The sequence below is a fragment of the Arabidopsis lyrata genome (genome assembly GCF_000004255.2).
Source record: "Arabidopsis lyrata subsp. lyrata unplaced genomic scaffold ARALYscaffold_5, whole genome shotgun sequence".
Lineage (NCBI taxonomy): Eukaryota > Viridiplantae > Streptophyta > Magnoliopsida > Brassicales > Brassicaceae > Arabidopsis > Arabidopsis lyrata.
This window is the reverse complement of record NW_003302551.1, coordinates 14336614-14357864: the sequence shown is the minus strand read 5'-3', so window position 1 is coordinate 14357864 and position 21251 is coordinate 14336614. Positions and strand designations below refer to the sequence as shown.

Genomic DNA, 21251 nt, shown 5'->3' with positions numbered 1-21251 from the left:
TTGCTTGATCCGATTGCTTGTTTGCCCGATTGTTTGAATCGTTAAGGTTGCTAGAAAAAGTTGATTATCGCTTAAACCAAACTCGCCTAAGTTGCTAGAGAAGTTTTAATTATCTAAACCTAAAAATCGCAAATCGAAAATACATAAAGCTAATAACCGAAACTTTAAAGGTCTAAAAAACCTAAAACTAAAACGAATCTAATCCAAAAATTCCATAAGTTTAAATCGGCTTGATTGAAATTGTTTAGGTCGTTAGATTGTTTGCTCCTTTGATTGATTACATGCTTAACACCCTAAAACTAAAATTGCATGAACCCTAGAAAACTTAGAAAAGATAATCCTAAAAGAAATCTCAAAACCCTAAAACCTAAAATCCTAAATAATATAGGAAACCCTAAATAATAGGAAATCTTTAAAACCCTAAATCTTAAGAAAATCTTAAAACCCTAAATCTTAGGGATAATATGAAATATTAAAATATTAAATAAAATATGGAATCCTAAATTCCTAAATATAATAGGAAATCTTAAAACCCTAAAATCCTAGTTAAAATAGAATATCTTAACAACCCTAAAATCTTAAATAAAATAGGAAATTCTAAAACCCTAAAATCTCAAATAAAATAGGAAACCTTAAAACCCTAAACCCTAATTAGGAAATCTTTAGAAAATCCTAAAAGGGAAGTCAAATCCTTAAGTAATCGATTCATAGTTCGGTTTTAAAACCGCATGACAATAACGATTACATGATATTAACTCAAATTCCCCTTTTGCTTATAGATGTCGAAAACAAAGAACCTCAAGTTTTCTGCACTCAATGTTTCCGGCGACAATTACTTACAATGGGCATTGGACATTAAGATAGCCCTTGAATCCAAAGATCTCGCCGAGTGCATTATGGAAAACAACGAGTGTGAGAAGAGGTCGAAGTTTAAGGCGATTGCGTTTATACGCCATCATCTAGCAGAGAGCCTTAAGAATCAGTACCTTACTATTGAGGATCCTCTCGACCTTTGGGTCGAGTTGAAGAATCGATACGATCACCAAAAGACGGTACTCTTACCGAAAGCCCAATATGATTGGAAAAACCTCAGGATCCAGGATTTCAAATCCGTGGAGGAGTATAACTCCGAGCTTTTTAAGATTGTCTCAATCCTGAGGCTATGTGGTGAAAAGGTGACTGATGATACCTTGCTTGAGAAAACATACTCAACATTCCACCCTAATAATGTGGTACTTCAGCAACAATACCGTGGAATGAAATTCAAAACATATGCAAGTTTGATCTCCTGCTTACTCCTTGCTGAAAAGAATAATGAGCTATTACTAATGAATAGCTCAATGAGACCTCCAGGATCCACACCGTTGCCGGAAGCCCATAAGGCCGAAATAGCCAAAGAACCTCGAGAGACCAAAGAAACCAACTACGTCCATAGAGGGTATCATGGTCGTGGCCGTGGTAGAGGACGTGGTGGTGGTCGTAGCAGCTATGGCCGAGGAAACCACCATGGTGGTAGAGGCCGTGGGAACAATGGTCGAGGTCGTGGCCGCGGGATCTTCAAACCGCAACACAAGGCCAAGTCCGTTTGCCATAGATGCGGAATGGACAATCATTGGGCTAAGACGTGCAGGACATCTAAACATCTAATCGATGCTTATCAAGAAATGATAAAGAAGAATTCCGAAGCCAATTTGGCTCATCTCGATGGTGATGGAGATTTTGACCATGAGAACGATGACCAATTGGAATATGAGACTTCGGATTGCTTAAGAGAGGAAAATTAAATTCGACATCTTGTGTTTTAATTTGCTTTATGCTTTAATTTACTTTATGTTTCCATGCTCTATGTTTTTGAATTCTATTCTATGTCTTTGAATTCTATTATTTCTTGGATTTAAATTTAAAGTTTAATTTGCCTTTAATATAATCGTTTACTTTATTATCTAAGACATATTTCTTGTCAATGGCCGATGACAAGAATATACTTGTGGTGGATAGTGGATCGAGCCACACAATTTTAAAAGACAAAAGATACTTTATAAATCTAACATTGAAAAATGCCAATATTAGCACCATAGCGGGTATAGCTAGTCTTATTGAGGGCCATGGTCAAGCCCATATCCTTTTATCAAAGGGCACACATCTTGAAATAAGCGATGCCCTATATTCACCCAGCTCGAAGAGGAGCTTGTTAAGTTTCAAAGATATAAGATTGAATGGTTTCCATATTGAAACAAAGGGTGAAGGGAACAAAGAGATCACCCAAGGACATAAGAAAGTCCTAGAGACTATACCCGCATTATCCACTGGTCTCTACTATGTTAAAATCGATATGATCGAAGCTAATATGGCAATGAACAAAGAGTTCATCGAGAAATTCACTTTATGGCATGACCGGCTTGGCCATCCGGGTCATAGTATGATGCGTAAGCTTATGATAAATTCAAAGGGGCACACCCTAAAAGAGAAAAGAGTTATCCCTAAGAATCTCACGTGTGAAGCATGTTCACAAGGGAAACTCATTATAAGGCCATCACCGGCTAAGGTAAATAAAGAGACCTTAAAATTTCTGGAAAGGATACAAGGAGATATATGTATGGTCCTCATTGATGCATCGACAAGATGGTCGCATGTTTGTCTCCTATCTACTAGAAACCAAGTGTTTGCTAGGTTATTGGCCCAGATAATAAGACTGCGAGCCCACTTTCCAGATTTTCCGCTTAAGACTATACGTCTAGACAATGCCGGTGAATTCACGTCCCAAGCGTTTAATGACTACTGTATGTCCATGGGGGTAAGTGTGGAACATCACGTAGCACATGTACATACACAGAATGGATTAGCGGAATCCTTCATTAAACGAATTCAATTGATCGTTCGACCATTACTCATGAGGTCGAAGCTTCCAGTAGCCGCTTGGGGACACACTGTTTTACATGCATCAGAGCTTATACGCATAAGGCCATCTAGTGAACATAAATATTCACCATCCCAATTACTCATGGGTCATGAGCCAGACATATCCCATCTAAAGACTTTCGGGTGTGCCGTATATGTACCGATTGCTCCACCACATAGAACAAAGATGGGACCTCAAAGGAGGATGGGAATATATGTTGGATTTGATTCTCCCACCATTATTAAGTATCTAGAGCCAACTACGGGTGATCTATTTAAGGCTAGATACGCGGATTGTCATTTGAATGAATCCGAATTTCCTACTATAGGTGGAGAGACGAACAAGCTGGGTAAAGCAATAAAAGAAATATAATGGAATCAAACATCCTTAAATTGGCAAGATCCTCGGACTCTGGCATGAGAATCAGAGGTCCATAAGATTATACATTTGAAAAGCTAGCTAATCAATTGCCAGATTCCTTTGCTGACCCAAAGAAAGTTACAAAAACGTACATACCAGCTTGTAATGCACCAGTACGTATTGATATCCAAAAGGGAATCAATGAAATTGCTACCGAGTCTAACACACAAAAGAAACGTGGTAGACCAATAGGTTCCAAAGATAAAAATCCTCGAAAATCAAAGAAAGGTGCAATAGAAATCCGAGGTTACTAAGGAAACCATCCCAGACATGGAGATAAGGCCGGCCGGCTCTAAGGTACAGGTACCATATAATGTAGCTTGGGACGCCAAGCTGCAAAGTATTAAAGGTCCTGACCATAATAAATCTCAAATCGATTATATCATGTCTGGAACATAATGGAACATATAAGAAATGTCGACATAAGATGATTTTGCATGCAAGGTAGCACTTGAATTTATGAATATAAATGAGGATCAGGAGCCCACGTCTATACTAGAGTGCACTCAAAGACTTGATTGATTAAATGGTACAAGACCATAAAACGTGGAGCTAAGAATCATTAAGAAAAGGAATGAGTTTGGTCCGACCTTAAGGACACCATTCGATGTAAAAACCAGTAGGACACAAATGGGTCTTTGTGAAGAAGAGAAATGAGAATAATGAAATCGTGAGATATAAGGCACGGCTTGTAGCACAAGGATTCTCACAAAGACCGGGGATAGATTATGAAGAAACATACTCCCCTGTGGTGGATGCTAAGACATTTAAATTTTGCTAAGTCTGGCTATATAAAGAAAAAGACTTGATTTGCGGCTAATGGATGTAATGCCTGCATATTTATATAAGTCCACTGGATGATATATATGAGATTACCAGAGGGTATTGAGCTCAAAGATAAAGATAAGAAAGGGTCTCGAGACCAATACTGCATAAGGCTGAACAAATCACTTTATGGACTGAAACAAAGTGGACGCATGTGGTACAATAGATTAAGCGAGTACCTAGTCAGAGAAGGTTATAAGAATGATCCCATCAGTCCATGTATCTTCATAAAGAAATTTGCAAACAAAGGGTTTGTGATAATAGCAGTATATGTGGATGATTTAAACATCCTTGGAACCTCTGGGGAAATCGCCCAAACAGTCAAATATCTAAAGAAAGAATTCGAGATGAAAGACCTAGGCAAGACAAAATTTTGTTTGGGATTGCAACTTGAGTACGTGAATAATGGAATCCTTGTGCATCAAAAGGCATATACTGAAAAAGTACTCAAGAGATTCAATATGGACCAGGCCCACCCATTGAGCAGCCCAATGGTGGTGAGAAGCCTTGGATTGGATAGTGATCCATTCGGTCCAAAGAAGGACGAGGAAGAAGCTCTAGGTCCTGAAGTGCCATACCTCAGTGCCATAGGAGCGTTAATGTACTTGGCTAGCCACACTAGACCAGACATATGTTTTGCCGTCAACCTCCTTTGTCTAAATTTAGTTCATGATCAACCCAAAGGCACTAGAAAGGTTTGAAGGAAGGTTTGGTTAAATTTTAAATTCTATTCTTCCTATGTTTGTTTATTTGGGTTTTATTCTATACTGATCTAACCAAAGAAGGTCTAGTTTGCTTTGATTTAGTTTGTTTTGCTAATGCAGGTAAAATCAGATTATGGCATGGTCAATAAATAGGAACTACGTGTGGCTTGATCCCTTCCAAGGGTACGTAGGCAGCCTTCTTCAAGGCGCAGCTACTACAACATCAAAGACCATCATATGAGGAGACAACACAGCCTGTATCGCTCAGCTCAAGGACGGCTACATCAAGGGAGATCGGACGAAGCACATTCTAACCAAGTTCTTCTTCACGCATGACTTGCAAAGGGATGGAGAAGTTCGAGTGGTACAAGTTCGATCCAGCGACAACTCAGTCGATCTCTTCACCAAGGCGTTACCAACATCGACATTGAGGAAGCTCACGCATCAAATTGGAATGCGGAGACTTAAGGACTTGCAGGGATGACCAAAACAGGGGGAGTAATACGTGCTGTACTCTTTTTCCTTAACCATGGTTTTGTCCCAATGGGTTTTCCTGGTAAGGTTTTAATGAGGCAGCATCCCCGAGCGTATTACTGAGATCCTTTGGCATCTACACGGTTATGTCATCCAAGGGGGAGTGTTGTAGACCGCATGGTCGGATGGACTCCATAACCGTGGGCCTAATCTATATTCTAGAAGGCCCATGTCCATGTTCTAGAGGATTCTCCTTATGACGGTCTATGTTATACTTAGTGGGCTTTTGGGCTTTAGGGTTTACTAGCCCAATGGAGATTTGTCTCCCCTTGTCATGTATAAATATGTATTGAAACCTCATTCATTAATCAATAAGAACAACAAGTTCTATAACACTTATGAAGATTTTATTGGATAAGAAAATGTAGGCGACTAGTTATGGATCCTACCAATGTGATAATGGACTCAATCCACAATTTAGTGAAAACAAAAACTGTCCATGAAAATATTCATGACTGTTTAAAAGTGGATTGGGCCAAAGCATAAAAACGAGAAGAAATCCACTAAAACGCTAGAATAAAGAGTCTATCATATATAGGGACAGAGCACAAACCCATCAAGCTTCTCTGAAAATCAGAGATGACAATATCTCATCAAAAACATAACAGTGAAATCTAGATCAGCTTTGCTACTTGCTAGTAAATAGTACCACTAATAAAACTTAATCAGTAGATAAAACCGAGAAACCCAGAAATTATTAAACCATAATTTAAGAAATTAGTATTATAACATAAATAAAGCTTTATATGTAAAAATGTAAACCAAAGTTATATGGTTGTGACATATAAAGGCGGTATATGGTGGGTAGACGATGAACTGGTTTATTTGGCGAATGCTAATATTGATTTGTCGTCGTCACGTCACTAGCATCGTGCCGTGTTAGACCATGAATTATCTTCTTATTGTTATTGTTATTAATATATGTTCAGACGATTGCCCCCATATATATATATGCGTGTCTATGTTTTGGTCACTTGAATAAATTCATATTTATCTGTTAAAAATCGAAAACAGGATATTATGGACGCTGTCAATTTTGTGGGTTTTTTTTTTCTTTATGTGTAACGGTCATATTATTATCGTAAACAAGTTGTAATAAGAATTTTAAACTAGACTCCATCATGGGAGTAATTCATAATTTACTAAATGTATAACTGTCAGCCAACAAGAACCACAAATTGACCAATAAACCATAATTAGATATATTGATATGAATGTGTCGTCGTCTTTGTTTATTTAAATTAGATATTAAAATAAGATATTGAAATGAATGTGTATTCTTCGCCTTCTTTATTTAATAGTAGTTGTTAACAAGCTCTCTTTTGTCATCTAGTCCATTTTTTGAAAATATATAAGACAATTAGTTTTAGTTTTAGACCTGGCGGTTGTATATTCCGTCCGATTTGATTTTTTTTTTTCTCGGATTTTGGATAGTAGATTTAGGATTCAAATAAAATTTAATTCGTTTTTTTGGAAAAATTATTAATAATGGAAAATATAAAATTTTATTTTCAGCACCTTATTTTGTTCTACATAAGTTTAACTAGCAATTTTCTTGTGTCTAATATTTCAAAAAATTTTATATTTTTTTTTTTGTCAACAACTTGTAATTAAAACTCAAAAAAAACCATTAATGAGAAATGATGTTTACATATGTGATGTGATATAGTTCGGCATGAACTTTACGTACCAAATTATTTAGAGATTTCAAAGATTATTTTTGAGATTGCGTGGACGCAAATGAAAAGTTATATAAGTAATTAGATCATAGATTTTTGAAACGGACACTTAAAACCATATTTTTTGGTGTTATGGAAGACAAGGAAATGAATGTGCTGATTTGATTGTTACAGTTTCAAACCTCTTGTACTCCCTATTTAGCTAGTTTGGATTATAGTATTCCCTCATTGTTAAAAATATTGTTGGAAAGGGCAAAATCATTGTATGGTTCTTAGTATTCCTATGAATTGAAGTATGTTTTTGAGTAAGAAAATAAATACTAATATATTTCATTTTTTTTTAAATCTTCGTATTTTTTAAAAATATGTTGGGTTTACATATCGATGAATCATTAAGTTAATCTCAATTCTCTTTTGTGAGTAGGAGTAAACCAAAACGCTATACTAATTTATGATTTTAAATATATATTATAATATTTAGTTTTAAACTCTAAATATATGAATTTTAATAGAATTCTCAAAACATAACAAAAAATACCAGATTTGTAAAAATATTGAAATCCTGATCAATTACACACTATAAACACATTCTATTTCATATTTTTGAAGTAAACAATAGAATTGTAAATATTTTGTCATATGATATAATTATTACCATCAAACTTTTATATTACTAATAACATTTTGTCCATTATTGCGTATGTAAAGATTGTGGGTCCGAGTTACTAATTTTTCGGTTAGATTTAATTAAAACTCAAAAAGTTATATAAAGGAAAAAGTGGCATACAACAATTGGAGGCTATATTATTATTAAGAGAGGGAATCTTAAAAGTCTAGAGAGAGCGAGAGAAAGAGCAAAAGAACGATTGAGCAGCAAACCATGGAGATTAAGACACGACGAGATACATCAGAAACAACCGTGAGGAAAGACGGAGAGGAAGAAGATGAAGAAGAGCAACCGCTTAGTCCGGCGGCGCGTGTATTTCACTCGCCGGAGTTTAACTGCTACGTCATCTCGGTGATTGGAGTCAAGAAGAAGATCGAGCCAGATGTGATCATCGAAGGATTAAAGCAATCTTTGATCAGACATCCTCGTTTCTCCAGTAAATTGGTGAGTCCAAATTAACTCGTACATACGTATAAAACATAGATAAATATTATATAGTTATATGAATGATAAAATATATCAACTCGTATAGTCGTATGTATATAACATAGATTAATGTTTTCAACTCTTTGATGGATTTATGGTTTCATTGACTTTTCTGGGTGTTGTTGCGTGATCGTCGAGAACCGGATTGTGTTTCTTTGACCAATAATCTTTAGGGCGGTTCTTTTTCTAATTTTGTCTACAATATTATCACAATAGTTGAGCAAAAGCCACTGTGTGTATATTTGTTTTTATTTTCACTTTGAAAAGCTTTTTTTCGCCGGCTTTTCATTTTCAGAAGTTAACATGTCGTTTTTAGCTTCGTTTTCTACAATTATTAAATTATATTGTGTAGAATCATGTTTAATCAAATATAAACAATATATTTTAACTACCAAACTCAAACATAAAATATGAAACATATACTTACTTTTGTATCCTCAGGCTTAAAATGGTAACCGTTTGCAAAATTTTTTTTAAAAAAAAACATTTTAGAATTAGAAATAGTAAGAAGAAAGAAATCCAAAGATCAGTCAGATATTTTTGGTCAAGGAAATGTATAATAATTTTGGATTTCATTACAAAAATGGAGGATAATTTTCTTTGTTTGTTATATAAAATCTAATAGAATATTAGTACAAATTATTCCACCCAAATCCAAATGATACAATTTTAAGTATATTTCCTAAAATTATTACTTTTTCAAAAAATATTTTTATCACTTAAAATTATATTGCAATATATTAGCTTTTACGATAATCAAAGGATTGTAGATACAAATGTTTTTGCCTACGCAGTTTGAATAGTTTTTGGTTTTTCTTTAATGCTAATAATTAATTATTTTTCTCTGTATTTTTTTCTACTTGATTATTTTTCTCTTTTAACCAGCATATGTATATTACTTTTGAGCTTTTACTATTAATTTTAACATTTATTTGAATTAAAAATTACTTGAAGGTGAGCAATGGGAACAAGAAAAGACAAACTCAAAGTTGGGTTCGGACAAACGTGGTCGTTAACGATCACGTCATAGTACCCGACATCCAAACGCAAAACATAGAGAACGGAAACGCAAACGCAGACGTGTTTCTTGAGAGCTACGTCTCCAACCTCACGACGGTCTCTTTAGACATCTCGAAGCCATTATGGCAGCTTCACTTACTAGATTTGAAAACCTCCGACGCAGAAAACGTTGCCGTTTTGAAGTTTCATCACTCTTTAGGAGACGGTATGTCTCTCATGGCCCTTGTCCTCGCATGTATGCGTAAAACGTCAAACCCGGACGAGCTCCCAAGTCTACCAAACCAGAACCGGTCTTCGTCTAGATCTTCCCGGTTAATGACCGGTTCAAGAGGTGATTCCAGGTTCTTGTGGTTAGTTATGGTTATATGGTCGGCGATTATTTTGGTTTTGAATACGGTTTGTGATGCTTTGGAGTTTATTGCTACAACAATGTTCCTTAAGGACACTGAAACACCGATAAAAGGCGATTTCCGGTTAAGTAAGAGTAAACGGATGTGCTTGGTCCACCGAACCGTAAGCTTAGACGACATAAAGCTAATCAAGACTGCCATGAAGATGGTAAAGTTTTTTTCTTTCTATTTTATTAGATTTAGTAAGTCATGTCTCTTGTATAGTATTTCGATCTGATTATGTGGATTTATAGGCTTATAGCACTATTTTGTGTTTATTATCAACGGTTGATTTAAGTTAAGATATTTTTTTGGTTTAGTAGACTGTGAACGATGTAGTACTTGGAGTAAGTCAGGCTGGCCTCTCGCAATACTTGGAGAGAAGATATGGTAACTAAGTAAATATTTTCGTGCTTTCTGACATATACATGTTCTCATGTTTTAAACAAGTGAAATTCAATAATCTTGTGACTAATAGGAGAGAGGAAGAAGAAAGTAGGAGAAGATAAAGAATCTAAAAAGAATTCCACTGATATGCCTAAAGCAATAAGGCTAAGATCAGCTCTACTTGTTAACTTAAGACCAAACACTGGAATTCAGGTAATTTCATTTACCCTCACTTCGTTTTTGTTTTGACAATTCTCATATAAAATATTTATTGGTATAAAATTTCAAAACTTGGTTGAAACAGGATCTAGCTGATATGATGGCTAAAGGATCTAAGTGTAGATGGGGAAATTGGATCGGCTACATAGTCTTTCCGTTTTCTATCGGATTACGCGATGATCCATTAGAACATCTCCAAAGAGCCAAAAGGATCATTGATCGCAAGAAAAATTCGTTAGAAGCTGCCTTAACGTTCGTAGCCGGTCAATTCATTCTCAAAACGTTTGGAGTTGAGGTTAGTTTGAATGATTTATTTGATGGCATCAAACCAAAACCTAACATACCATTATTTTTTGTTTGTCTTTATACTGTCCAGTCTTATAAATTATAAAATGTATACAGGTAGCAGCTAAGATAATAAATAGAGCATTGTCAAACACAACGATGTCGTTTTCAAATTTAATTGGTCCTATTGAAGAAATTAGCTTCTATGGACATCCCATCACTTACATGGCCCCAAGTGTGTATGGCCATCCTCATGTAAGTTTTTTAACAAATATATTATCAACTCTTTTTCTTGAATAAGTGCATAAGTTTTGACGATCTCGTTGGTCTTTGATTAGGCATTGACGATGCATTTCCAGAGTTACATGAACCAGATGACGATTTCTTTGACTGTCGATCCAACGGTCATAAGTGATCCTCATCGACTACTTGACGATTGGGAGAAATCTTTACAAAGCATTAAAGCTGCTGTTCAAGAAAGAGGCTCCCGCTCATTAGATTGATTTTAAATCTTTTTGTTTTCTATTATTTATTGAAAAAGATTAAGAAACTATACAAATACATTAAAGGGTTTTTATACCACGTACCAATATGTACAATTGTAATTGTATTGATATGGGGAATAAACGTACAACAAGACCCTATCAAATTATATTATGAAGAATCATTAACAAAGGAGAAGTTCCCTTACAAATATTAATTAACTTAAAAAAAAAACTCAATCGACTCTTATTGATTGAAATCTATTACTCTCTCTCTTTTAAAATATAGGATGTTTTAGGGATTTTTTTTGTTTTAAAATATAAGATGTTTACAATTTTCTATGCAATTTTTTAAGGGGCTTTTGCAAAAATGCCCTTTTTTCAATGCCACTTTTCAAAAATGCCCCTTTTTTAAAATCTTATAAAAAATGCTAATTTTTTTTTTTTTGAATATTTATGTTGGTCAATGCCGGTCAACGCCGGTCAAACTGGTCAACGCCGGAAAAGTGTACCGGAAAAAATGTTCGTGATGTTGGCGACATGACTACATATAGTTCGTATATGTGGGCATGCGATACATATAGTTTGTGTAGTTAGGGATACATTTTGAAACTTCGGATGTGTAGCCATGTATTGTAACATACTTCGTGTAGCTAGGTATTTTTTTCCCAATTCTTAATCCTAACCGAACCAGATTCCAGAACGCTCACCCCTATTAATTTTTTTTTTTTTTTTTTTTTACCTCTATTAAAACTTTCCAAACATAACAAAAGCTACTTGAGCAACCCCAATGGGAGACTCTTTATAGATTTCTTAGTATAAAAATATTGAAAAAAATAGAAAAGTAGGAGAGAGAAGTAAAAAACTCTAGACATAGTTTCTTATTTAAAGATTTTTAGAATCTCATAAGAGACATTTGAAAGTACTTATCTTTCTATGAGTGGTTTATCTTATTTTCAAAATTAAAATTTAATTCAATAATTTAATTCCATAAAAATATTAATATTTTAGTTTTTAGAAATTCAAATTAGATCTATCACCATTGGGGGTGCTCTTAGAGCATGATTAACGGCAAGCTCTTGCAGAAATCTTAAGCTTGTCTTAATATTTAATGCAATATAATTTAATCAATTTTGCGCTTTAACGTTAAGAAACGTTCTTTAGCTAAGCAACAAAAATTCACTTAAGAGGTGGATACGTGTCGACGTTGGAGAAAAACAAAGAGACTCCAAAAATGAAGAAATCATGTCAGAAAAGGAAACGAGTCCGATTCATACAAAGGGATCCGGTGAGAACGGGTTAATGAGGGAGAACGTGAGCCTACCTATGAGTTACGCCAACGCCGTGAGAGGAATCAACAGAAAGAGTTGTGGGAGAAAAACATTGAATCCCTAGATTCAATTTTGGAGATTAATCGAAGGTCTGAGAGGGAGTGTTGGAATCAGACCTTGATTAAAGGATCTGTGAGCTTGGTTTGGAAGAAAGGAAGAAGTGTTGCGATGGAGAAGAAGAAGCGTCGAAGTGAAGAGGACGAAGAAGAAGAAGTTTGTGATTATGAAGAAAAAGGGGCGAGGCCCACTAAGCAAATTAGGCCCAAAGGCATTAGTGGATTAAGTGTGTTGGGTAAACCTTAGGTTACACTAATGAAAAACATATATATGTTAGTTGTTGTATAATGAATCTTTTATCAAGAAAAAGGAGATTAGAAGATAAGATCTCCAAGTTGCTGGTCCAAATCGAACACTTTAACGATATCAATATTGTAGATCGCTCTCCGGTTTTTGATGACATTTTAAAAAGGTGAGCACCAACAGTGAATTATACAGTCAACGGGAACGAATATGTGGCCAATAGAGCTCGAGTTCGTGATCGAGGTATGCATCAACAATTGAAGAATGATTTGGTCGAGCATATATGGACAAAATATTCCATAAATTAAGTTTAAAACATTTGTGCTTTATGTTATTTATTGTATCTCATGTATGTTTTAATTTTTTTAATTTGCAACAATTATTAAATTTTCTATAATTATAAGTTTTATTTTTATATTAATATTTCTTTTTCTAAGAACCACATGTTAAGAGTCTACCATTAATCACACAAAAATCTTAACTCAAAAATATTATCTCTTAACAATCAATTTTACAAATATATTACTTAAATATTGTTAAGAGATATTTCTAAGATACTACCAATAATCATATTATTATGAATTTAGTGGAACGAAAAGAATAATATAACAATGGAAAGTTTGACGTGTGACACAAAAAAGATGGAAAATTTGGGAGCCAAAAGAGTAAGAAATCTTTTTTTAAAAAAGAAAAGGAAAGAAAAGAGTAATAAATATTAAACATTCCAAATGATTATAATAAATGTTTTTTTTCTTTAATTTTGGTCTAAATATTATGAGTCGAGATCGAAAAAAATAGAGAAGGAAAACGAAGATCGAAATCCAAACTATGGAGATTAAGATACGACGAAGACGAGGGTACATAGCGGAAACAACAGTGGAAAAGGAGGTAGAAGAGGAGGAGCAACCACTTAGCCCGGCGGCGCGTCTGTTCCACGCGCCGGAGTTTAACTGCTACATCATTTCGGTGGTTGGTTTAAAGAAGAAGATCCAACCAGATGTGATTATCGAAGGAATTAAGCAAACTTTGATTAGACATCCTCGTTTCTCCAGTAAATTGGTGAGTCACACATTTGATAGATTTATTGTAGTTTTTATTGGATGTTCGTGTGTGATTAGATTTTTTGTCTCTTCGTTCAGAAATACATAAAATTTGATACCACGTCAATATTTTTACGCTTTCATATATAAAAACAAACGATAATAAATAGGTTGGGCTTTATGTTTCTCTATATTATGTCAAGTCCCAGTTGATTATTGTCGATGGTTTTGATATAAAAACTCATAAATTTATTTATTGAAGGTGAACAATAGAAAGGAACAAAAATGGGTTCGGACAAACGTGGTGGTCGAGGATCACGTCATCATTCCCAAAATCGAAACGAAAATCATAAAGAACGCAAACGCAGACGCTTTTCTTGAGAGTTACGTCTCCGACCTCACTACGATCCCGTTAGACACCTCCAAGCCGTTATGGGAAGTTCATTTACTCGACTTGAAAACCTCCGACGCTGAAAACGTCGTGGTTTTAAGGGTCCATCACTCGTTAGGTGACGGTATGTCTATGATGTCTCTAGTCCTCGCGTGTACCCGTAAAACATCAAACCCCAATGAGCTCCCGAGTCTACCGTACCAGAACCGGCCGTCTTCTGGATCATCCTCGTTAAAAACCAGTTCAAGATATTATTCCCGGTTCTTTTGGCTGGTTACGGTTTTATGGACGGCAACTATGTTGGTTTTGAATACGGTTTGTGATGCTTTGGAGTTTATTGCTACAACATTGTTCCTTAAGGACACTGAAACACCAATAAAAGGCAATTTCGGGCTAAGCACGCGTAAACGGATGTGTATGGTTCATCGCACCGTAAGTCTTGATGACATAAAGCTAATCAAGAAAGCCATGAAAATGGTAAAATTCTCCATACATTTTAAGTTAGTAATCAATTTTAATTATATTAATGGCATTTATATGACATGTCGACTTTATTTTCAAAATTTGAGAGATGTGACATATATGATAGTTCATTAATCTTGCTTTCACTGATTTTCTTCTTAGTAGACTGTCAACGATGTTGTACTTGGAGTATCTCAGGCTGGTCTCTCGCAGTATTTGAAGAGAAGATACGGTAAATATTTATGATTTTTCTTTGAAGGAGCATTAAACTATACATATGAAATTTTGTACTTATTATGAAAAAATGTTAGACGAGAAGAAGAAAGCAGGAGAACAAGAAGAATCTAAGAGGAATTCAAGTAATATACTTAAAGGAATAAGGCTAAGGGGAGCTCTGCTTGTAAACATAAGACCGACGACTGGAATTCAGGCACATTAACATCACTTACTTATACAAGAATAATAGATAGATGGATTATGACAATTTCTTTTGTTTTTGATCAAAAACAGGATCTAGCTGATATGATGGCTAAAGGATCTAAGTGTAGATGGGGAAATTGGATCGGCTACATTGTCTTTCCGTTCTCTATTGCATTATGCGATGATCCATTGGAACATCTCCGAAGAGCCAAGTCGACCATCGACAGGAAGAAGAACTCGTTAGAAGCTGTTCTTACGTTCGTTGTTGGGAAAATACTTCTCAAATCGCTTGGAGTTCAGGTCAGTCTTATACATAAACTCATTTATATCTAGTTCAAAATTTAAGCATAGTCACACCCTTAGGGGTTCAATTAATCTTACAAAAACTCAATAAACCAAATATTGAACAAAATTTGAATGAGTGCAGCGGGCAGCTTATGTACTAAACAGAGCATTGTCAAATACAACGATGTCGTTTTCAAATTTGGTTGGTCCTATTGAAGAAATTAGCTTCTATGGACATACCGTTACTTACATGGCCCCAAGTGTTTATGGTCATCCCCATGTAAGATTTTAGTTTTTTTCTCTCTTTTTTTTCTCGTTAATCACTAAGACTTGACGATTTCATTGGTCATCAGGCGTTGACGATGCATTTTCAAAGTTATATGAACAAGTTGACGATTTCCTTAACCGTCGATCCAACGGTCATTAGTGATCCTCATAAACTATGTGACGATTGGGAGGAATCTCTAAGAAGCATCAAAGCTGCTGTTCAGGAAAGAAGTTCTACTCAGTAGATTGAGCTTTTTTTCTTTTTTTTCTTTTCTTTTCTTTTTTGCTTTGATTTAGAGAAAAAAGTTATTCAAAAAAAAAAAAAACTGAAAACTTGAAAACAGACAGAAATTGTGATCTATATTTCTAGGATTTTATCAATATGTATAACTTGGATTGGATCGATACCTTGACAGATATAAATACACCATTTTCATCATCCATTTGCATTCTCATCTTTGACTAAATACGAAATGAATGTGTTTTCATCAGTCCACGACCACGAATATCTTGTTAAATATTTAACTTTGTCAATGCGGCCTCATGCACCAAGATGAAAACTCTATTGGTAGTAAAATTGCTTTTAGCTAGTTATGACAATTTAGGTCACAATTTAGTTATGACAACTCCATGAAAATTTGTCCCAAATACGGGTATCTATGACGAAGCCTACAAAGCGTAGAGTTGCAATGCTTGAATTTGAAGATATTATCAGAACAAAACTACACGAAAACATGAAGAATTGATGAGAACAACCACAAAATAGCTGTTGTTTCTTGTGTAAACATTCACCACATGTTTCTTCTCGATCAAATACACATGTCACATGTATTCATATTTGACTTTTCGATCAACGTACAAATACTTATGCAAATTTCTGTGCATGGCGTGATTGGAAAGCTAATTGCGTTAACGTATCGTGTCACGGTTAAACTACTAATGGAAACGTTTTTTGGTTCACTGATTGGTTAAAAGATTAATTACTTTTTAAAAAAAAAATTCCGTGTTATACACGTAAGGAATGGCACCGCACAAGCATGGAGGCTATAAAGACTTAAGATGGAAACCAGAGTGTAGAGAAAGAAAGAAACGTTGAACAAAAAAGCATGGAGATTAAGACGCAACGACACATATCGGAGAACGAGAAGGAAGAGGAGCAACCACTTAGCCCAGCGGCCCGTCTTTTTCACTCGCCGGAGTTTAACTGCAACATTATATCGGTGATTGGTTTAAAGAGTAAGCTCGATCCATGTGTGATTATCAGAGGCTTTAAGGAAACTTTTATCAGGCATCCTCGTTTCTCAAGTAAATTGGTAAGTCGACTACCTTCAAAATTTTAAAATAATTTGTGTTTAAAAAATCTTACTCGAAATTGATGAAACCATATATATGTGACAATGACGTAAGATTCCTAACAATTACCATTTACTTAAAAATAATTACTTGAAGGTGACCGATGAGAATGGACAAAACCAAAGATGGGTTCGGACAAACGTGGTCGTCGAGGATCACGTCATTGTACCGGAAATCAAACTTCAAAACATAGAGAACACAGACTCGTTTCTCGAAGATTACGTTTCTGACCTCATGAAGATCCCGTTGGACATCTCGAGGCCATTATGGGAGCTTCACCTACTCGACTTGAAAACCTCAGACGCTGAAAACGTCGCAGTTTTAAAGATCCATCACTCGGTTGGCGATGGTATGTCAATCATGTCTCTTGTCCTCGCTTGTATGCGTAAAACATCAAATCCGGATGAGCTTCCTAGTCTCCCGTACCAGTACCGGTCGTCATCAGGGTCATCCCTGTTAACAACCGGCTCAAGAAGTGATTCCCGGTTATTGTGGCTGGTTAAGGTTCTCTGGACGGCGGTTATATTGGGTTTAAACACGATTTGTGATACTTTGGAGTTTATTGTTACGACATTGTTTGTTAAGGACACCGAGACGCCCATCAAAGGTGATTTCCGGTCAACGAAGAGTAAACGGTTGCGTTTGGTTCATCGTACCGTAAGCCTTGACGATATTAAGCTAATCAAGAACGCCATGAACATGGTTAGATTTCTCCTTATAAGAATCTACATACAATTTTGTTCTTTTTTATTATAAACGATACGTATACGGAATTCAAAAAAATTGTGTTAAAAAACCAAATTATGAGTATCTTATAGTATGGTTTGATAGACAGTCAACGATGTTGTACTTGGAGTGACCCAAGCTAGTCTCTCGCAATACCTTGAGAGAAGATACGGTAATTAAAATTTTTACTCTCCTATTTTCTTGTATATATGTTAATAAATATTGTACATTATTAACGTGTACAATTCAATATTCTCATGATAAACTAATAGGAGAAAGAGAAACTAAGAGGAAGAGAAAAAATCTGCCTAAAAGAATAAGGCTAAGATCAGCTCTGCTTGTAAACTTAAGACCCACAACTGGAATCCAGGTAAATTCATACAAGCTGATCACTTAGTTATTTGATTACAAGTTATATACTCAATCATCGGTGAATGTTAAATTTATTTTCGTTTTAAAACAGGATATAGCCGATATGATGGAGAACGGGTCCAAATGTAGGTGGGGAAATTGGTTCGGGTATATAGTATTCCCGTTTTCTATCGCATTACGCGATGACCCATTGGAACATCTCAAAAGAGCCCAGAAGATCATCACTCGTAAGAAGAACTCATTCGGGGCAATGCTAACATACATTTTCTGTAGAATCATTGTCAAATTCCTTGGAATTCAGGTCATTTTAAATAAGAACTAACCCATCATATATATGTTTAGTATAGACAAGAAAGCTTAATTTTTAAAAAGATCTAGTTTATGATATATAATAAGAGGTAAATTACATATTATCATTTTCATTAAAATTAAACGCAACACGAAAAAGGGTTAGTTGATATAGTTAACACTACTTTGGTTATGATTATTGATACAAACTTTTGTAATTAATTTTCAGTTGGCGGCTACTATAATAAACAGAATGGTGTCAAACACAACGATGACGTTTTCGAACATGGTTGGTCCCGTTGAACAAGTTAGCTTCTATGGACATCCCATCACTTACTTTGCCTCAAGTGGTTATGGTCATCCCCATGTAAGTTACTAATGTTATCCCCATAAACTACATTGTTCTATTTTTCTCCTTTTGTTATGTCATTATCATATCTATTGAAATCTAAATTAATTTTAACCGTATTTTTGTTTAACTTGATTAGGCATTGACGATAAATTGTCAAAGTTATATGAATAAGATGACAATAACACTAATCGTAGATTCAACGGTGATAAGTGATCCTCATCGGCTCTGTGACGATTGGCAGGAATCTCTCCGAAGCATTAAAGCCGCTGTCCAGAAAAGAGGGTCTCTCGGTTTGTGGGATTATCTCAGGCTTCTCAGCAATAGAATGGCTTGGCTACTTTACCAAATGGCTGGACTACTATACAAAATGCTTTGATGCTAAATTTGGGATTAATAAAATAATCTTTCGTGACAAAATATATCTCTCAATATAATTCCAAAAATGTGTAGAAACAACAATAAAAGCTTTCAATTGGAACCACCGATTTGTTCTTCTTCCATAACCACCTGAAGCAAATTCTCATAATTCTTCTGCCATTGATCATTCATCTGTAAAGATCTTTTGTATTCAAGTTTCAGTCTTTCCATTTCGATCTCTGTTGCTGCAGAGCCTTGTTGCTGATAGCAAACCGAGAAAATTGTGGGTCATTTTACCAAGAAAACACAAATAGACTGTTTTTCTAGAAACAGAGGAAACACAAACCTGAAGTTCTCTAACTTGCTCGTCAATAAGGTCAGCGCTGAGGAAAGAAGAGTAAACAGGAACATCAGAAAATGGGGGCGGATCAACGGTAACGATACCATCCATAGTATCTTCTCCTGATCTTTCATATTTTTCCAAAGGCGGTGGCATCAAAGACCCACGTCTTTTCCAGGAAGATTGTGTTTTGTTGGAATTATCAACAATCGTTTTTCTAACAATTTGAATATTGTTCACAGGAGGACCTGTAAGAAAAAAAGTTTGAAAAGCAAGAACGGGTTCATTGAATATTTCTTTTATAGTAGTAAAACTCAGACAGAAAAAAATGCTAACAAACATACCTTTTCCTTTTCCACGGCCGAGAGTACGAACAGGGCGACGCGATTTGGGATCCCAAACACAAACCACACCTTCTTCTGATCCAGAAATTAAAAGGTTTCCCTCTGTGCAATATGCTAAGCAAGTAACAGCTTTGCTGTTCAGACAAAAATTATTGATCAATTGAGATAATTAGACCATAAAACAGCCATAGTAGACAAATAGATTAAAAATAAGCTAAATGTTGTCAATTTATCAATTTAAGTCCATTATGCAAATTCATTATAACGAAAAAATAAGATGCAACATGTTAAGAGATCTGATAAAAAGAAGAAAATTACTACAAGCTACTGTTCAAATATAGATATTAGGATTTAGAAATGTAATATAAGGAACTGGACGTACCTTTGTTCGGATACTGAACCTAGAACTTGTGTCCCATATTCACTCGTGGCATTGATGGCACCGATATAAATTTTGCCATCTCTACCACCAGCATAGAACACATACCCGCCAGGGTCCAATGCGAGTGCATTGATGGCTGAAGGAAAAATGATATTTTTCAACAATTTCCCTCTTGACAAGCTCCAAACCTATGGATTTAGAAATCCAGCCCAAGGTCATGATATAAAAAAAGCTATATCAGGGTTCTATAATCGCCAAAGATCGAGATTTTCCATCTATATAAAAATGAATCTCATCAACAATATAGGTTTGTCTACTTTCTTATCTTTAAGCATTTAACTTCTTTGACAAAATGTGTAAGATTAGTGATCCAAATAAGTACCTTGCAAGTCCGATCTTCCGAAGCAGAAATTATCATAGCATTGCAGCCTCCATAATCAATAACAATGTCAGTCACAGACATTGTATGCTCATTAAAATTATGTTCATAAAGAGTTTTCCCTTGCTGCCTCGGGAAATCATCAAATAGCCTAACTAACCACAAAGAGCAAGGAATCAGAATAAAAGACAATGCCTTGCAAAAAAAAACAAACATGAGAACACACAAAGTTTTAACCTTATAAGAGACCAAACTCTAACAGATCCATCTTGAGATCCTGAAATCAACAAAGAATCATCTCCAGAGAACACCAAACATGTCACAGAACGATAATGACCATGCCACTTCTTAAGCAACTTCCCAGTCGCAACCTCCCAAAGGTAAATATCTCCGGAGGATCCACCACCAACTAAGTAAGTTCCTTCATTGTTTGCTACAAGAGCCTTTATTGGTTCCACTGGAAAGCTCCTCACTTCAACTTGAGGCTACAACAATTCAAACAAAGTTTCAAACTTTCAATCCAAAGAGAAGAAAAAACAGTGTTTCAAGTTTGGGAATGAGAGTGATTGAAGAAACCTTAGTCCAAGACCAGTAAAAAATCGAGCCAGAAGAAGTAGATTCTTTACGGAGCTGAGAGGAGGCGAGAAATTTCTCGCCGACGGCGGTGAGACCATGCGCCGGAGAAGCACACTGCTTGAAACGAAGCTGCTCTTTCCCGGTTTTGAGATCCCAGCTTCCAATTCCTTCATCGATTGACGAAGAAGCGATTACAGAAATCTCCATCGCTAAGAGAAAGAGGGAAAAAAAGAGAAACTGATTCCAAAGTCTGGGTTTTGTGATATCTATAAATTAGGGTTTATGAAAAT

The 21251-nt window shown here is 35.4% G+C and overlaps 4 protein-coding genes across 4 annotated transcripts; 3 read left to right on the top strand and 1 right to left on the bottom strand.

Moving 5' to 3' along the window:
* Positions 1 to 7591: 7591 nt before the first annotated feature.
* Positions 7592 to 11189, top strand: LOC9313725 (O-acyltransferase WSD1). The gene is made up of 7 exons (XM_021026504.1): positions 7592 to 8172; positions 9169 to 9792; positions 9947 to 10013; positions 10102 to 10223; positions 10315 to 10524; positions 10632 to 10769; positions 10853 to 11189. The coding sequence occupies exons 1-7, from the start codon at positions 7942 to 7944 to the stop codon at positions 11015 to 11017; spliced, it is 1557 nt and encodes a 518-aa protein (XP_020882163.1). The 5' UTR covers positions 7592 to 7941; the 3' UTR covers positions 11018 to 11189.
* A 2211-nt stretch (positions 11190 to 13400) lies between these two features.
* Positions 13401 to 15920, top strand: LOC9313724 (O-acyltransferase WSD1). The gene is made up of 7 exons (XM_021025884.1): positions 13401 to 13686; positions 13930 to 14535; positions 14686 to 14752; positions 14832 to 14950; positions 15031 to 15240; positions 15368 to 15505; positions 15579 to 15920. The coding sequence occupies exons 1-7, from the start codon at positions 13456 to 13458 to the stop codon at positions 15735 to 15737; spliced, it is 1530 nt and encodes a 509-aa protein (XP_020881543.1). The 5' UTR covers positions 13401 to 13455; the 3' UTR covers positions 15738 to 15920.
* A 603-nt stretch (positions 15921 to 16523) lies between these two features.
* Positions 16524 to 18976, top strand: LOC9312023 (O-acyltransferase WSD1). The gene is made up of 7 exons (XM_021025933.1): positions 16524 to 16805; positions 16942 to 17547; positions 17677 to 17743; positions 17844 to 17941; positions 18035 to 18244; positions 18461 to 18598; positions 18720 to 18976. The coding sequence occupies exons 1-7, from the start codon at positions 16599 to 16601 to the stop codon at positions 18957 to 18959; spliced, it is 1566 nt and encodes a 521-aa protein (XP_020881592.1). The 5' UTR covers positions 16524 to 16598; the 3' UTR covers positions 18960 to 18976.
* On the bottom strand, positions 18955 to 21225 carry LOC9313723 (protein ROOT INITIATION DEFECTIVE 3). The gene is made up of 7 exons (XM_002875908.2): positions 20962 to 21225; positions 20623 to 20870; positions 20389 to 20536; positions 20007 to 20194; positions 19625 to 19758; positions 19287 to 19528; positions 18955 to 19201 (listed from the first exon to the last, which is right to left on the bottom strand). Exons 1-7 carry the CDS (start codon positions 21166 to 21168, stop codon positions 19052 to 19054), a joined length of 1317 nt encoding a protein of 438 aa, XP_002875954.1. The 5' UTR covers positions 21169 to 21225; the 3' UTR covers positions 18955 to 19051.
* Between the last annotated feature and the right edge of the window lie 26 nt (positions 21226 to 21251).

Bases quoted from the DNA above. Each gene is read 5' to 3' on its own strand.
- LOC9312023 (XM_021025933.1), top strand. From the start codon at position 16,599: ATGGAGATTAAGACGCAACGACACATATCGGAGAACGAGAAGGAAGAG. The intron at 17,548-17,676 runs GTTAGATTTCTC...ATGGTTTGATAG, and splicing joins TCAAGAACGCCATGAACATG to ACAGTCAACGATGTTGTACT. The intron at 17,942-18,034 runs GTAAATTCATAC...GTTTTAAAACAG, and splicing joins GACCCACAACTGGAATCCAG to GATATAGCCGATATGATGGA.
- LOC9313723 (XM_002875908.2), bottom strand. From the start codon at position 21,168: ATGGAGATTTCTGTAATCGCTTCTTCGTCAATCGATGAAGGAATTGGA. The intron at 20,871-20,961 runs GTTTCTTCAATC...GAATTGTTGTAG, and splicing joins TTTACTGGTCTTGGACTAAG to CCTCAAGTTGAAGTGAGGAG. The intron at 19,529-19,624 runs GTATGTTTGTTA...TTTTTCTTACAG, and splicing joins CGGCCGTGGAAAAGGAAAAG to GTCCTCCTGTGAACAATATT.
- LOC9313724 (XM_021025884.1), top strand. From the start codon at position 13,456: ATGGAGATTAAGATACGACGAAGACGAGGGTACATAGCGGAAACAACA. The intron at 13,687-13,929 runs GTGAGTCACACA...TATTTATTGAAG, and splicing joins CTCGTTTCTCCAGTAAATTG to GTGAACAATAGAAAGGAACA. The intron at 15,506-15,578 runs GTAAGATTTTAG...ATTGGTCATCAG, and splicing joins GTGTTTATGGTCATCCCCAT to GCGTTGACGATGCATTTTCA.
- LOC9313725 (XM_021026504.1), top strand. From the start codon at position 7,942: ATGGAGATTAAGACACGACGAGATACATCAGAAACAACCGTGAGGAAA. The intron at 10,525-10,631 runs GTTAGTTTGAAT...AAATGTATACAG, and splicing joins TCAAAACGTTTGGAGTTGAG to GTAGCAGCTAAGATAATAAA. The intron at 10,770-10,852 runs GTAAGTTTTTTA...GTCTTTGATTAG, and splicing joins GTGTGTATGGCCATCCTCAT to GCATTGACGATGCATTTCCA.